We start from the raw sequence: 16459 nt of genomic DNA, 5'->3' as shown, positions 1-16459 counted from the left end.
AACACACGAGCGAAAGAACGCAGCATCATATCCACTTTTAGCAACATTGCTCATTACAGCTGACATCAGCTGTATTGTATTCTCGTAGCTTTCTTACCTTCCTGTTTTCCATTACATTTGTTTTGTTTTGCTTTCAGTAATTATTCAGAAACGAAATTTTCAATTAAATAAGAAACAAGTACTATATGTTAATTTAAACTTTCACATGCTACGATATTTCACCTCTTTTCTTATCTAAAATCAGAAGAAATCTAGAACAAACTTTATCTGACGTAAACAATATTTTTGGTTTGAATAATAACTTTAAACACATATATATTTGACTCATATCGCGAGTCAATTAGTTAATTTCATTCGTGGAAATATCTTGTGACTCGCAGAAATGCGTATTGATATACATACATACGTATACATACATATGTATATACATAGAGATTGTTTGCTTATTGTAAAGCTAAATCGGAAATACATTGAATGCTAATTAAAAGAAATATCTTTTTATAAAATTTTATTCACTCTCTGTCATATTGCTGAACACTATAGTCATATTTTTTAAATACAAATCACAATTATTTTCAAACGATGAATCATTGTTTTTGGAATCAACTCCAAACGAGAGAAAAGGATAAAGTAAAATTCCAAGACGATATAGACCTGGGAAGTAAGAATGCTCATTACCTGTGAGAATAAAAATCTATCTAAGTGTAGCGTAGGTGGTGATGTTGAATCGATGTTGGTATTGGTTAGGTGCAGCGTCTATGACATCATCGATGGCGTAATCATCAAGACTACGATCCATGACACAGATCAACCGGTTGAAAAAGACAATGGCGTTTTAAGGAGACAAACCTTCTCGTTAATTTACAATAAGAAAAATAATTTAATTCCTTAGAACGGTACTTGTAATTACAATGACACAACTTCCAAACATTACAATGAACTTCAGCAATCGCCTTGAAATTTAATAACAATAATAAAATATTTAATAAAATATTGTGTAATAACACTTCGTATCCTATCATATACATATTGTACTCGTGTATACAATATGTATATATTCAATATGTATTTCATGTACAATGAAAGCTATTATTACTCTTGCTAGAAACTGTGCACTTTCATCGAATTTCAATTTTCATAGTTGAATAAAATCGTTTAGTTTCGTAACCTTGTCTTTCATCCAATAGATACACTAACACTTACTGATGGTAATAATTATTTAACAGTATTTCAAACTATATAGTTAATCTAAGAGTAATTATAATCTCATTGGAAGTATAAAAAGGCGATTATATATCTTTTTATGTAGCTCCGTAAATCAAATCAATAATTAAGTTTTCAGGTTCCATTTGCATATCGACAAAATGTAATTTTACATGACCTTTCAACATTTTACAAAGAGTATAATTCGAGTGTGTGTTCCGGAAGTTTAGAAATTTATTATGTAGAAGACCCTCTCTCTAGATTCGTTTTTCATTAAGTTAACATGATGGTGCAATCTATAAAATAGGATCGCTTCAAAGCTGAATATTTCAAAAATATGTATATACGTACATGTTCAACAATATTTGTTTTTAATAAATCACTAGTCATTAGTATTATCTTTAAAAGAAAACAATACTGAAGAGAGTGTAAGGAATGCCTCCTTTATTTATATTATGTAATTAATAAAATATTATTAACAAAATATTGTATAATTATCAATTGCGTAGTATAAAATATTATGATATTTATGATATTTGTATAAAATTAAGCTTTAAAAAAAAGATATAAACTTGATCTGAAAAAAATAAAAAGAAATATCACAAAGTATAAAAAAAGTTAATTCACAAACACACAAAATAAGCATAAATAAATAAATGACAAAAAAGAAATACCTATCTTGTTGACAACTAAAACACAGAATTGTATTTATTAAATATTTGTATTATTGTTCGGGTAATTAAGAGTAAACATTATGTAACTAATCATAAGAGATCAATATAACCCAATCGTATTGTTAATTAAAGAACAACAAATTGAAAACGATTGATAAATATTGTATAGATGTTATATTAATTTTGTATTATCACTATGTTGTTCATCGATTTCAACAAATTAATTCAGGAATTAATACAATAGTCAAATTTAATCGCGTTATAAATACAAATTTTAAATCAATGTCACATGTATTGAAGTTATATCTTAGTAGCCAAGTTTCTTAAGCAATTCACAACTTATTTTCACATAGTGAGTCACAAGGATATATTTATAAGTCAGTGTCCAAGAAATTTTATACCAACACTAAACTATGACTTCTAACACAAGTTTCACAAATATACAAGTATAACGTTAAAAATAATGTAGAAAAATACATTTCCCGTACTATTTACATTATCTACACATTTAGCTGGAATATAAGAATAATAATATTATTAAGCCTTCTCCATAAAATCATGTCACAATATGTTTAAAATAATACCATAATACGATAATTAAATTCTATTATTGAAAACTGTAACATAGAACACGGGTAAATTGAATTTATAAATTTATTTAATAAATAGCACGCAATTCATGCTCAGTAGAAAATCATTCAATATTTTTTATCAATAATTGATAATAATAACTGATAATTAATCAATAGAATAGAACCTTTGTTACATATATTTTTAACCTTTCAACCTTTTACTTTTCCAGAATATAATATTTCAAGTACATCAGAGATCATATTACGCAAATATCATTAACCTTAATAAAATTGTAGCCAATGTATACGTATGTTATTCTGCTACAGATAGAGTTTTTAAAGAAATATTTGAGACGTTATTTTTATTTTTTATTTTTTATAAAATGGAAATTAAATAGAATTTTCATTCTCTACATTATATTTTATTATTATATTGTACATGTAACAAGTACGTAGCAGACTTCGAAGCATGAAAAGCAAGGAAATAATTAAACTTCGAAAAAAATTTCATTAGGAGAAATTAAATAGTTTCGACTTTCAAGTGACGCATCAGATGGTACATATGTCTTCTCTGAAAGCGGAGACGTTTCAAACATTTGGAGGTCACCCCTATCTTTTTTTAAGCGCAACTGTAAATCTTTTTATGCACCATTCGATGCATTTTTTAATTCTCTACAAAGAATTTCAAAGTATTTGGATCGAAGAATGATTAATTTAATTTTAACTTTAATGTTTTAAAACTTATCATATGGAAGATAAGGAAACACAACGCAGTACTTTCTCGTTTATATTTCTCTTACGTACATGCGTATAAATGAAAACAAATGAAATTATTTCATGAAAGGTTAAAGTTACATACATATTTTCTGTCATTTTCTGTCAACTATTAAATTTAATATTACTATTTTGTATGCTTAAATGATGAATCCGAAATTAAATCATTTTTATTATGATACATAAAAAATATACAACTTCAATTACGAAAAAGAAAACAGAAAAAAGATTCTAACTTAGCAAGATTCAAACCGGAATCCTAAATACTATTGTACACACTACTTATCTATTTATCACAATACAATTAAAGAACTATGTTAGTTTAATTCAATAAAGGATACACATCACAATTTTTAAACGGATATCCATTAGCATGTAATATTTTAGCATTTGATTACATTAATAATCTACTCTATCTACTCTAACTTTAGTTTTGTCCAAAAATTTCATTCAAGATGTGATCTCCTTGTGTGAAAACTATTTGAGATTTTTTAAGGGTTAAAAGTATAGAGATTTTGTTTATTTCACTAGCTGTAAAAAAATAATCTACTAATATTTGAGACACGTTTTGCTTCAAGCTTTCGTAATTAATAAATTGAAAATATACAATAAAATCTATTTTATTAAACTTCTTTCATTTATATAAAAGAGCTTTTTCTTCAAAATGTACATATTTTATTACACAAGTTTCACACGAAATATTTCATAAAATTCTTCATATCATAAAATATATTGTATTTCCCTCAATATTTACTTCTTTACATTAAATATCTTATTAATGATAAAGTATTTCACATTTCGATTTCAGATATCTTATCTCATACGGTTAACATCTTTCAGGGCAAGAATGTTACAACTATTATATAATTTGAAGGCAATTTATCTATTAATAGCCATATTAACAAATGCTACTGCATTGATTTACGTCGATTTGGAAGAGGTCAACTTTTCTTGCTCTTTTATTCACACTGTCTTTATACAAACATTACACTAATAACACAATTTAGTTTCTTACTATTCATAGAAGATAAAATAGATACGTAGATATTAATTTTGCAATAAATATACATAATAATATACATAATTACATGTAATGGTTATGATATCTTTATCAATATAGATATGAGAAAAGCACACACTTTTTATAATTAAAAACATACTAACGATATAATATTGTTAATAATTTATAGAATATAAACCAGCAAGAAGAAATGTATTTCCAAAAATATTTTACTAATTATTATCACATTTCAGTATTGAATCATGCTAAAAGTATCTGGATATTAATCATCTTTTACATGATTAAATTAAACATACATATACATAAATATTTCTTTTACGTCTATATACAAAACATTAATTTATGTTGTATAAAAATAATATTAATATAAATTAATCTTAAATGCAAATTGAATGAACTGGCACAAATATATATTTTCACCACGAAAAGCCGAAAATTTGATTACTATGATTGCCGATTACCGACTTTATTCTCTTACTTCCATTTTCCAGATTTTCGAATATTTCACTTGTATTTATCGTTAGTATTTACTGCTCTCCATTTAATTTTTAAGAATTTCTAATAATATCTAATCATTTTTATTTAGTATTTTCATAGTATAGAATTAATAAAATTTTATATTTCATGTTAGTCTACTTTTAAAAGGAATACATTATATATATGAATAAAATATAGAGAAAAATAGAGAAAACAATCTCTTCACACTATATACAACATGAATTTTGCACATGTTAGTCTAGAAATCATAGTACAGATTACAAATGGAATCAGAGTGATTCTATGACGCAAAATAAGACGGAATTTAAGAAGAATGAAACTGTGCTGTGGGTTTCATTTTTAAGAAAATTAAATTTGGAAATTTGTCAAATATTATTTGACTAATTCTCAATAGAAGTGAATTATCGACTACAGGCTATCTTACATACGAAAATAAATTGAAAATGGACAATGCAAATTTTTTCGCTTATAGCCTTTCTTTTTTTTTCAGAAATTAGATTAGGATTAGTTTACTAGATGATGCAAAAAAAATTGTCGAAAAGATTGCAATTGGCCGAAATCGGGAAGAAAAGCGTAAAAATCATTGTTTTCAAGATTTTTATCCGGGTTTGTAATAAAAATTTAAACAATACATTTTAAATGCACATATATATATAAGATATCACACTGACGTCTCGAAGTTCCAACATCTATAGATGTTGAACCTGCTTCGCTTTAACTCGAGGCGAAGATGACCGACTAAGACTGAGTACAGTACGGGAATATACGGTTTGGTATAATGACCCAAGTAAACGTGTGTAAGTGCACGCCCAACTCAAGGCAAGCAGAAAGATTGACGAAGAGAAGAGCGAAGAGTGCCGCTTGGAAACGGAGACGGTAGAGAATTCCTTTCACCCTACCTACTTTTCGAAGCTTAAAGTAAGAGATTCGAATCGAATGGAGGGGGGCGGATGGTGGATACCAAGAAGGATATGCGCAAAAAGGGTGGAGAATGAGTAAAACGGAGGGAAGGAGAGTAAAAAATACTCAAGAATGATAAAGAACGAAAATTGTGGGAGTGAAAAAAGAAGGTTAAAGGGAACAGGGGACATAATTGAGCGAATTGTTATTCGAACGAAACAGAAAAATGAAGAGATGATAATTGCGCTGCTTGCAAAATACGAGAGTTTTCCTTTTTAAAATAAAAACATAACAAAAATCAATCCAAAAAAATGGAAGAAAGCAGGAGGAAAAAGAAATAGAAGAAAAAGAAGGAGAAGAAGAGAAAAAAGGAAAAAAAAGTTAAAGACTAAATTCACACGAGTGAGCAAACGAACAAGTGAAGGAACGAGGGAGCAAAATAACAGAAGAGAGATGGAGAATGACGAGAATGGAACGAAGCCGAAGTGGCACGAGTCCGTTGGTGGATGCCATGCGGCATGAAGCGAACTGCAGGTCAATCCGGTCATCGGCCCCTATGTGTTCCCAAGGGCCACTGTTAAGGGTTTCATGATATTTCTCTTTTGCCAAAATCTTCGTCCCATCATTCTATTCATCATTTCTTTGCACGTACATACTAACGCATTTTAAAATAACCATAACCTATATCACCGTATCAACCTATAAATCGTATATCACAAACTAAATTTATTCAGCATAGTTTATTCTATTGATCGATTAATCGCAGATATATCAATTAATTACAATCGGTGTTTATTTATCTATTATATGTAGTTAAAAAGATTTATATAATTAACAAAATCTAATGAACGAAAAGTTATGTAATGTAAAATAGATACATGGGAACAAAAATAAATATAATCAATTTGATAAGTTAATGCTCTTATCAATAAAGATCGTATTAACAAATTTCATTGTGTCATTACCATATATTATTATCAATACTGAATCAGTCAACGTTGAATCACTATTATGTATTATCAATATTAAATCAATCAATCAATATACTAAATCACTATCGAACGTTATCAAAGATTCACAAAATATACCATTTGTTATATTATATTATAAATTGGTATGTTCTGTATCTAGACACATATATGTATCTTTTGTTAATTTTAAAAACAGACAGCAAGTTTTTCATTATAATTTTTAAAAGCGTTTACACTCATATAAACACTACTGACAATGAGCTCAAATTCATAATGGCCAGGAAAATATCAAAATTTGATTGTACGTATATTACTTTCATTAAGAAAATTTATCACATTTTTATATGTTACCTAACAATTACTATAGGCATAGTATATATGTATATAACTGAATATTCTTGCAAACAAAGATTTCATTTTTAATGAATATTTATTAACATAAATAGAAAAAATAGGTTTATATTTCTAATATTTAATATGAGTTTATTATATTCTAGAAATTTAATATATTAATTAATAGTAATAACAAATGAAGATTACTAAATAGAAACGGATAAATATGCATTCAATATAGATAATTGTTGATTTAAAAAGCTGATAGACTGATAGGTAATGTGCATGATAAACGTATCACCGTATGTGTACAATGTACGTTACGTTCACAGATACTTGAGGAATCTATATATGGCAAGCTTACGGAACAGCCTATATATTATATATACGTGCGTAAGAACGCATACGGTGGTCTGGTCTCCACGACATAGACATAGACATAGACGAAATGACGACATGACAGGTCGACTACGGTGAGCACTGCAAAAGTGGGAGCGCGTAGACATTTCCTTATTTAGAAACGGAGAAACGTCTTTGCTCAGTGGAACAGCTACTGCGAGGGATTTAATAAAATTTAAAAAGGTAACCTTCTCTTATATGTATGAGAATGTAGAAACAGATTATTTAAAAGCAGCTACAAAGAAAGGAAACAAAAGACGAAGTGCAAACAATACTTTGAATAAATGTTGACTATTAGACGATGCAACAATAAATAGCTAAATAAATAAATGTAATAATAATAATGAAATAAAACATAATTAATGATCATAATTAATATTAGAATAATAATAATTCCACTACAATAAAAGATGTAAACAAGTTACTAAATTATGACAGATATGCTGGTACGGTTATGAATAATATTTAAATAAAATACATATCATCTGTAATAGATTAAATTGTTTTAAAAATTTATGAAAAATATAGTTATCTATATATTATTCCTTTCTTATCGTTAATATCTCAACTTGTTCTTTAAATGAACTAAATACGAAACTTTGAACATAATAACTATTTATTCATACGATACGACATTATTTTTAATTTTGGCCAATCAAATCTATTAATTTATGCATACGAAATATGCATGTAATTCTCAATATGCATCTACAAATATATATATATATATATATATATAGACATAGAATGTCAGATACTTTCAATTTTCACTGCACTACTCAATCTACTACATTTTAATCGTAATTTCATTCACAATACAATACACTCCTATAGATAGAATCGCATTAATGTTTTCAGATATTATCCTCATGCTTATAATGACTTTCTAAATGAATGAACCTGAAAAAAAATATTTTTAATGTTTAATAAAATAACTATTATCCACATTCGTACATTCAGATAAGGAGTATAGATATACCTAATGATTAAATTTAAAATATGTACTTGTGTATTAAATTTTTATATTATGAAAAATTCTTATGTTTAACATATCTTAAATCTCGTTCGTGGTTTCAAGTAATTTGGAAGAATTTAATGTTCACGTTAAGCAAACAATTTTCATCCTATATTTACATAAAATAAATATGTATCTCGAAAAATTAAAAAATCAAAAAATTGTTTATCTTATTTATAATAACAATGAGACAACATTAAAAAGAGAAATTAATTAAGTCGAATAAGTATAATGACGTTTAGAAGGGAATATAGAAAGATCATGATATAATGATATAGCTATTTGGGAAAGATATTGTACTTATATACCTATGTCTATCAAAGAAAAAATAAAAATTCTACTTTTATTTTGGGTGCAGCCTAAGTTCAACTCTCATATTACATATCATTTAATTGTTAATATTCAAATTAATTGTAGGAATTTTCTGATTATCTAATAATAATAATTTTACATTCATATTCTTACGTTTAAAATAATATTCGGCGTTCGTCGAAGGATTTTTGTATAAAATTTTCTATTTACGTACAACATATTACGAATAAAACTTCACTCGTCTAAGGCGTATTTCATAAAATAAATGTCGATCGTAAAGAAATAGTACCTTTCCAAATATTACAAAATATTAAATTTAATTTAATATAAATATTCATTTATAAAAAAAGTATTATGATTCTATATTAATTTAAACTTATGTTCTGTATCTATATGTAAACTATATAGGTTTACTAATCGTCATTTAATATATTATATAGATCCACCACTTGTAATTTAATACTTCACTAACAGTTATCGGAGATTTGTCACAACAACTTGTTATCAAATGATTACGATCTTATGTACTGTTGACATTAAGCGCGTGGTACACTTTATAATGTGAAGATTTCAAGTGGTTATCATATCAGATAAAATTTATTTAAATGTAAATCGCTATTACGATCGAAAACCTTAAGTATTTAGGTAATCCAACGACATTAGAAGAAGTTAAGAATGAACGGGATTAAATATATCAGTAGTAAAAATAATAATATCTTTCTGTTTCGGTAAGTATTTATGTAAACTGTGCCTACGTACGATATCGACCGCGATCGCTAACGGGTATGTGTAACCTCTTCGCTGAAGTAAAAGGAAGAGAAGTAAAGAGGAACAAAGAAGAAAGAAGGAATGCGGCCGCTACCGCCTTTGCAACCACTGCTGTCGCTATTGCTGCTGTCGCCTTGCTACTTATCATTAGGACATACTAAAGAAAGCAATCAGAAGAGAAAAGAAGAGTAGAGTCTTCTGATACTCTAGTGATAGCTGCGAGTACGAACATTCGCCACTCAACATGCTAAAAATATCAAAGGGAAATGAAGAAAGTACAAACACGTGATTCTCTGCTTTCGAAGAAATCGTTTCTTCTTCACCCACCTTACTTCCCTTTTGTCAACTAATAACACACACACACACACATATACTCTTTCTCTCCATCTTTCTCATTGGATGTACTTACGAGAAATTGTACTTGCTCGTGTATGTATTTTTATTTTTACGTACAGACCATCGTTTCAGCGTCTTTTTTCATTAAAAGCTAATTAATAACCTGTCATATACTGTAAGTTCATTATACGCACAAAATTAAATATATGTATATACATACTTATATATTTGTTTGTTCGGTTAATGTTAGGAGAAATAATTGAGATATTTTTGAACAAAAATAATAACACATAAATATCAATTCTAGTTACTGATTTCACCAGTTGTATTATTATAGTGAAAAGAATATAATTTTTGTGAATATATAGAAACAATTTCTAAAGTTTATTTAATCGAATAAGTATAAATGTCGTATATCAACCTTGGAAACATTACACATTATACCTATTTATTTAGATTATACTAAAAATCTATGCCTATTGAAAATCGAATCAACCGGATATTACTGTGTTATTCGTTAAACTTTATGTCAATTTCATTAATAGTAACATAAGTACTATTAGCGCAAATATAAGTACTATGCAAACCGCAAACAGAAAAAATTTGATCAAATATAAGGATAATTTCATAAAATTTCATTACACAAAAAGTTAAACATAAATTAGGATGTAATAAATTCTTTAATACATTTATTGAAAACATTGGAAGTTCTTCACTACTACATTTAGTAATTATTAGTAGTAGCAGTTGCTAGAGATACATATAAGAAGACTATTTACATTTGTAACTTATTATGGTAAATTATGGTCGTGTTTTAATGTTTTGAATACTTGTAAACAGATCAGGTCAAGTGCAAGCAAGAAATTGAATAACAGGGAAACAGTTACCGGAGAGAACGAATAGTGAAAATGAGAATGTGAAACATGTAAGTTTACTGGAAGCTTACTTATCGACTTTAAACGAAGCTTTAAACGAAACAAAAGTTCCAAAGATATGAAAATATTATTGGTATAATCGACCTCAATGTATGTATGTAAGTACACACCAATGTTAATCTCTAAAACTATCGCTTCTCACTTGCTTGAAAAGTTTTATGTCTGCGAAAAGATATTGATTGAAGATGCAATAGCAAAATATAGCAGTGCCCTTTATAATCATTACTGAAATTAAATCGTTACTTAAAAATGAAAAAAATGCAAATGAACATTAAAGAAATTTTTCTTAATGCATTGTTTTAATGTTTATATCTAACTTACATACTTCGTTAAAATCTAGATAGATATATTTCATCTAAATGAGATTATCAGTATACATATAGATAGGAAAAGCTCGATTTCCTTGAAGCATGTATGAACTGTTCCGTGAGATGTGATACGACACTAATCAATCTATTATATTTGAGACCGTGTATGATTTCATACGTTTCCATTTGAAATGATTAAGCACAACGACCTAGTAGCAGAAGAAAACTAGACCTCGTGTCTGTCCAAGTTTTCGCTAGACAGTTTCGAAAGGACGCGCTTGACAACGAGTTCTATTCACGCCACTAGGTCACCGAGAAAACTTGCTACGTCGTGTTCGAAATAGATCTTTCGAACACGATTGCAATACGGTTGAGCCATCATGAACTATGCATTACGATGAACAACATTGTGCAGAGACTCCAGGTCTACATCATAACGCGTTATGACATGTTTGTTCTTTTCAATTTTTCGCTAATTTTCTTTCACTACGTTTAATACTACATGTCCGTTCTCAATTGTAAGCTAGTTCAACTTTTAGCAGGCAAGAGAAGTTTAGGTCGGAGAGAAGCTGCGTAGACGTTAAAATCCTTGTCGAAAAGATTGTTGAGAATGTAACAGAAGACTAAATGCGTGCAACGCAAACAGTACTTTTGTCTAAAGGCGTCGTACACCAGAGCACAGATAGATGCATCAAAATCATATACGTATTACCAGATTTCCTAACCCTGTTAATTGGAGTTGATGTTGTATTACTTAAAGTCGCACCAACTGTCAAAGATATTAGCGACAACTTCTTGTGTTAAAACAACACAATATATAATAATATAAGGATATATAATATTCTAATTTTTGCTAAAGGCTATAATATTCTGAGGCTGTTAGCAAGACGTTGTTTGTCGATTTTGTTTTTAATAATATAATTTAGTTAACGTAGCAAGTATATTTATATAACAAGCACAATATCTGAACAAAATTATTAACGAGAGGTTTCTCGTTTACGAATTGATATACTCGTACGATACTTAAGAGATGTACGAAGTATGAATCAATATAAGGAATAAGAAATGCATAAAATTGAATTTTGAACATTAATCAATGAAATATCATACTAAATTGAATCGAAGAAGAGAAGAATAAAATGAATTTCTTTGCATCAACAGGACTATATCCTTGTAGGAATGCGCGAGATCAGAGAGCTTTCGCAAAACCGGTTCTTGTCGTAAACGTCATTTGACACATTTCCTGTGAAACAGTATAGACTCGAATGCGCATACGCTTTAAATAATGTTATTTTCAAGCAAATCAAAAATAACAGAGAAGCTTTCACTTGATTTTCCAAATATTGAGTGAAAAATCTATACATACATTTATTTATTATAGTTATTAAAATAATACATTTAGGACTTTATTATAGTTATTAAAATAACACTTTACTATAGTTATTAAAATAAAAATTACTTTTAAATTTATTATTTTTCTACATGTAAATCACATACTACGAAATAACTATGTATCTGTTATTTACAAACGCAAATGCAAGTTACAATCACAAATAATAGGAATCTATGATTGTAGACCATCTACTACCAGAACTATTACTTACAAAGTTACTTTTAAACACTAATCATCGTAATTTATGTTAAATAAATACGAATATTACCAATTATATAATTATTATATAATTATAGTATAAAAATAAATATATATACCCTTTAACCATAAATAGATATATAGTAAATGATCGTTTCGATGCAATAATAATATGCTCTTTACGTATAGGTTATGTATTTCCTTTCCGAGAGTTAAATGCTCGTATTAAGTATAATTTTACTATTGACAATAAGTCACGATAGAAAAATGATTTTATAACTTTTTGTGTGTTAAATTATTCAATTAGATTCACTGAGAATATGCTTGCGTATACATAGCAAAATGACACATATAGTAAAAATACTAAAAATGTGAAATAAATATTGACAAACATATTTCGAAAGATAATAAAGTATTTTAGAAAATATATAAATAGTACCTCCTTCGTAAAATGATATTTCATAATCAGAAGGTATTATTTCCAAAGTATGGTTTTTGTTCAAGTTTTAGGTACTTAAGATAAATTAATACTCGTAAAGAAACCAAATAATAATTTAACCAGATATACAGAAAATATATTTTTTGCTTTATAATTCGTGCTTTGTTGTAGTAACAGTGCTATTAAATTATATCTATTTCCACGTGACTCATGCTTCAGTAATTTAAAGAGAAGTCAAAAATACAATAAGCCAAGTTTTCAACACAAACCCTATATATGATATATATACATTGTACGAAAGAACAAAAAATACATATATGAATATGAATCGTCTTGAAGCCACATTGATTAACTATGAAAGTTGACAATTAAAATTATGAACGTAATTTTTTAAAATTTGCCTTAGAGCGTAGATAATATTATTTACGCCATGCCCATGAGCAAATTAAGCTTATGAAATTAAATCATTTACTACTTGAGAATTGAACGTAAATCGTGTATGCGGATAATGAAAATTGACATTTGCAAAAAAAACCGAATTGATCAGTTTCCCTTTTAGGTGGTTCATATATTGGAACAAGTATATATCACAAAATCGCACATATGAAGCGATAATAGAATTTAAAGACACAATTTATAAACCAAAAATACGAAATAATTCATGTGTAGACTGGATGCTTAAAATTTTCTGCATCCAGAATATTACATATATCTCTTTCTTTATCTTCTAAATTACTAACTTTAATTTGCAAACTTGTCTTGTTTCCCAATGACATATAATACTCAAATGTACAATGCACAAGATAAATTTAATATATGATCGCCCTGTTTCGTAATTAGTTCTAACTCCATTTTTCAAGAAAACAAGGAATTGATTAATTCATATAAGTAGGTATGTCTCATTATTATAAAGAATACAATTTAATGATAATACGATGAAAATTCTAGTTAGAAAGCAATAAATATTCAGTTCTGTTAAGCCCTAACACCGCACAATAATATAAACATCGTAAACTTTAGGCTGAGTTTTTTCAGTTTACAAAGTAGTGGAGACAGAATAGTTGAGAACTATTATATAGAGCGACGATATGTTACGATATATTAAACAATTTACTAGATTTGATATGAAAATTTACGAAATAGGTTTCTTGTCTAGAAAAAAACTGAAAGCACCGTAAACGTGTCGTAAAGTCTACATGTGTACAGTGCATACACGTACGTGACGCGCGCACAAGACTATCTAAAAATAGAGAGTGAAAAACTATTCTCCAGAATGGTTGATACGAGTGAAGCAGATTATAGAGAAAACACATATTAACGAGCAAGAGAAACGCAAACATAAAATACGGGCGTGAGCAAACTGTGTACTACGAATTTTCCATAATCCATGACATTAGTAGATTTGTATAGTTGATATTCAGAATGACAGTTTCCCCACCCGTTATTTCATATCTTGTTTCCTTAATCGTATGCAATAATTCTGAGCCAGGCTGGTGGAATGCCGAATAGACTAAATCAAATTATGTCAAGATTAGTAGAATCGATCAGTTATGTATATGGATCGTAAGTCACATGAAATTGTAAGTTACTTTGATCAACTTACATTGTATAAGTTAATTTCCTGTCCTTCTCGCTCCGACGTAGAAAATTGGAAAAATAAAGTGAACGGCAGGCTCGAAGACACGAAGAGCAGACCGGGACGCGTAACACGTGACACATGATCGAGATACGATGTTTGCGAGCAGTTCGTTGCCGATTATGGGAAACTACGAGGTAACAAGAACCGGTATCTCAGGCATGAACAGCGTTCCTCGACACGACGCGACGCGACGTTGCGTATTTTTTTCGCGTGCGTGAATGCCGTAGCGAAATCCGTAAGATCTCAGAAACTATGGCGAAAGTTTCACAGGCATGTAGAACATGCTTGGACCGAACTCCAAGTATGAATCGCTGTGGGCGTTAATCATGCAACCAAAGTAAGGCGTGTCGCGAGTGAAATGATGCATTACCGAAGGTACAGAAGATATTAGTGGATTAATGGTTGCTTACCTTCGTCTAGTAGGCGCTCTACATGTATGAAGACATTAGGGAAAGCAGCTAACTGCTTTCGATCTTTTAGTAACTGTGACAGGTAGTCCGCTATACTCTGCGTCGTCGTGTTAGTATTATCACACATCGCAATTACTTGATTACTCCTATGGCGGTCACGCGAAAATAGAAAAAGATACAAAAACAAAAAAGGTATTGCAAAGAGAGGGAAACGGAAAGAAAAAGTGATCGTTAAACGTAAACGAGCAAGAGACAGACGACGTTGCAATTAAGATTCAAAACAACAGTAGTCCTTTCACGTTTTGGTTTTGCACAACGTTAACGCTGATTTTTCAATTATTCACTATTATATCACTTTGCCTTTTTATTTTTCGCACAATTATCTCGTAATTAATACAACTCGCTGTTCGTGCGTCGCGCCTTCTCACTCGTGGTTTCTCTGGCGCGCTCCTCGCATACGTCGCCACGATTGCGTTACGTTTTTAGAAATAGCGGAGTCAGTATACTATGTATAAGAAGGAGAAGGAGGAGGTAAAGGAGGAGGAGGTAAAGGAGGAGGAGGAGGAGGAGGAGGTAAAGGAGGAGGAGGAGGAGGTGGTGGAGCCGAGAGAGAGAAGTATGTAAGAGCGACAGAAACAGGGAGGATAGAAGGAGGGACAGGGAAAGAAGTAGCGCGCGCGAAAAAGAGAGAGAGCGAAATTACGAACAAGGGAGAAGAAGCGGAGGAGAAAGGAAAGACGAGGAGGGCTGAGAAGGAAGAGGAGAAGTAGGAAAGGAGAGGAAGAGAGAAGGGGGAAGAAAAAGAAAGAAGGAGGGAAGGAGAAAAAGGAAAGAGAGATAGAGGAAGGGAAAGGCAGGAAAATTAGACACTGAGAGGAAGAGAGAAAGGAGAAAGAAAGAGAGAGGGGGAGAAAGAGAGAGAGAAGAAGAATACAGCCTCTCTCACGAGTTGGATTCTGTTAAGGTTAAAAAGTTAGATCGTAGATCGCGAAATTAAAAACAAACACACGCTACGGGATTCTCGGCTCTACTGCACTATCCGTGCATGTGCCGCGGTGAGCTACCCGTAGATTCCTGAGTTTGAACGCATGCGCAGCACTTGTTTTGCGCATGCGTCGTCCGTATATTGGTCTTGCGTACCTCTATCGGCGCGCTTCTACCGCCCACTACCATATACGGCCTCTGCGTACGCGCGAGTACTGATCGTGATCGTGAGGTACGCGCCATACCATCACCGCATACAAGTTGAATAATTCAGGGACGTAGATATCTACTAGCATACCCTGCCTCTTGCGATCTTTGTGATTCATGAGTCGGCCACCACTCCGTTTCATGAAATTCTTTTTGTTAACGGAACATCA

At 30.0% G+C, this 16459-nt stretch overlaps 1 protein-coding gene and 1 long non-coding RNA gene across 5 annotated transcripts in view; one reads left to right on the top strand and one right to left on the bottom strand.

Moving 5' to 3' along the window:
- The window catches only part of LOC132907534 (protein held out wings), a 46789-nt gene extending 31023 nt beyond the window's left edge, over positions 1 to 15766 (bottom strand). For all 4 annotated transcript variants that reach the window (XM_060960724.1, XM_060960726.1, XM_060960725.1 and 1 more), the window contains exon 1: positions 15099 to 15766. In XM_060960724.1, the coding sequence (XP_060816707.1) occupies positions 15099 to 15225 (127 nt within the window). In that variant the 5' untranslated portion in view covers positions 15226 to 15766. The remainder of the gene's footprint in view (positions 1 to 15098) is intronic.
- LOC132907547 (uncharacterized) lies at positions 15585 to 16005 on the top strand. The gene is made up of 2 exons (XR_009658210.1): positions 15585 to 15671; positions 15702 to 16005. It is a non-coding gene; the product is annotated as an uncharacterized LOC132907547 (long non-coding RNA).
- The last annotated feature ends 454 nt before the right edge of the window (positions 16006 to 16459 follow it).

The sequence above is a fragment of the Bombus pascuorum genome, chromosome 5 (assembly GCF_905332965.1).
Source record: "Bombus pascuorum chromosome 5, iyBomPasc1.1, whole genome shotgun sequence".
Lineage (NCBI taxonomy): Eukaryota > Metazoa > Arthropoda > Insecta > Hymenoptera > Apidae > Bombus > Bombus pascuorum.
Note: the sequence above shows the minus strand (reverse complement) of the source record. Positions and strands in the feature narration are given on the sequence as shown.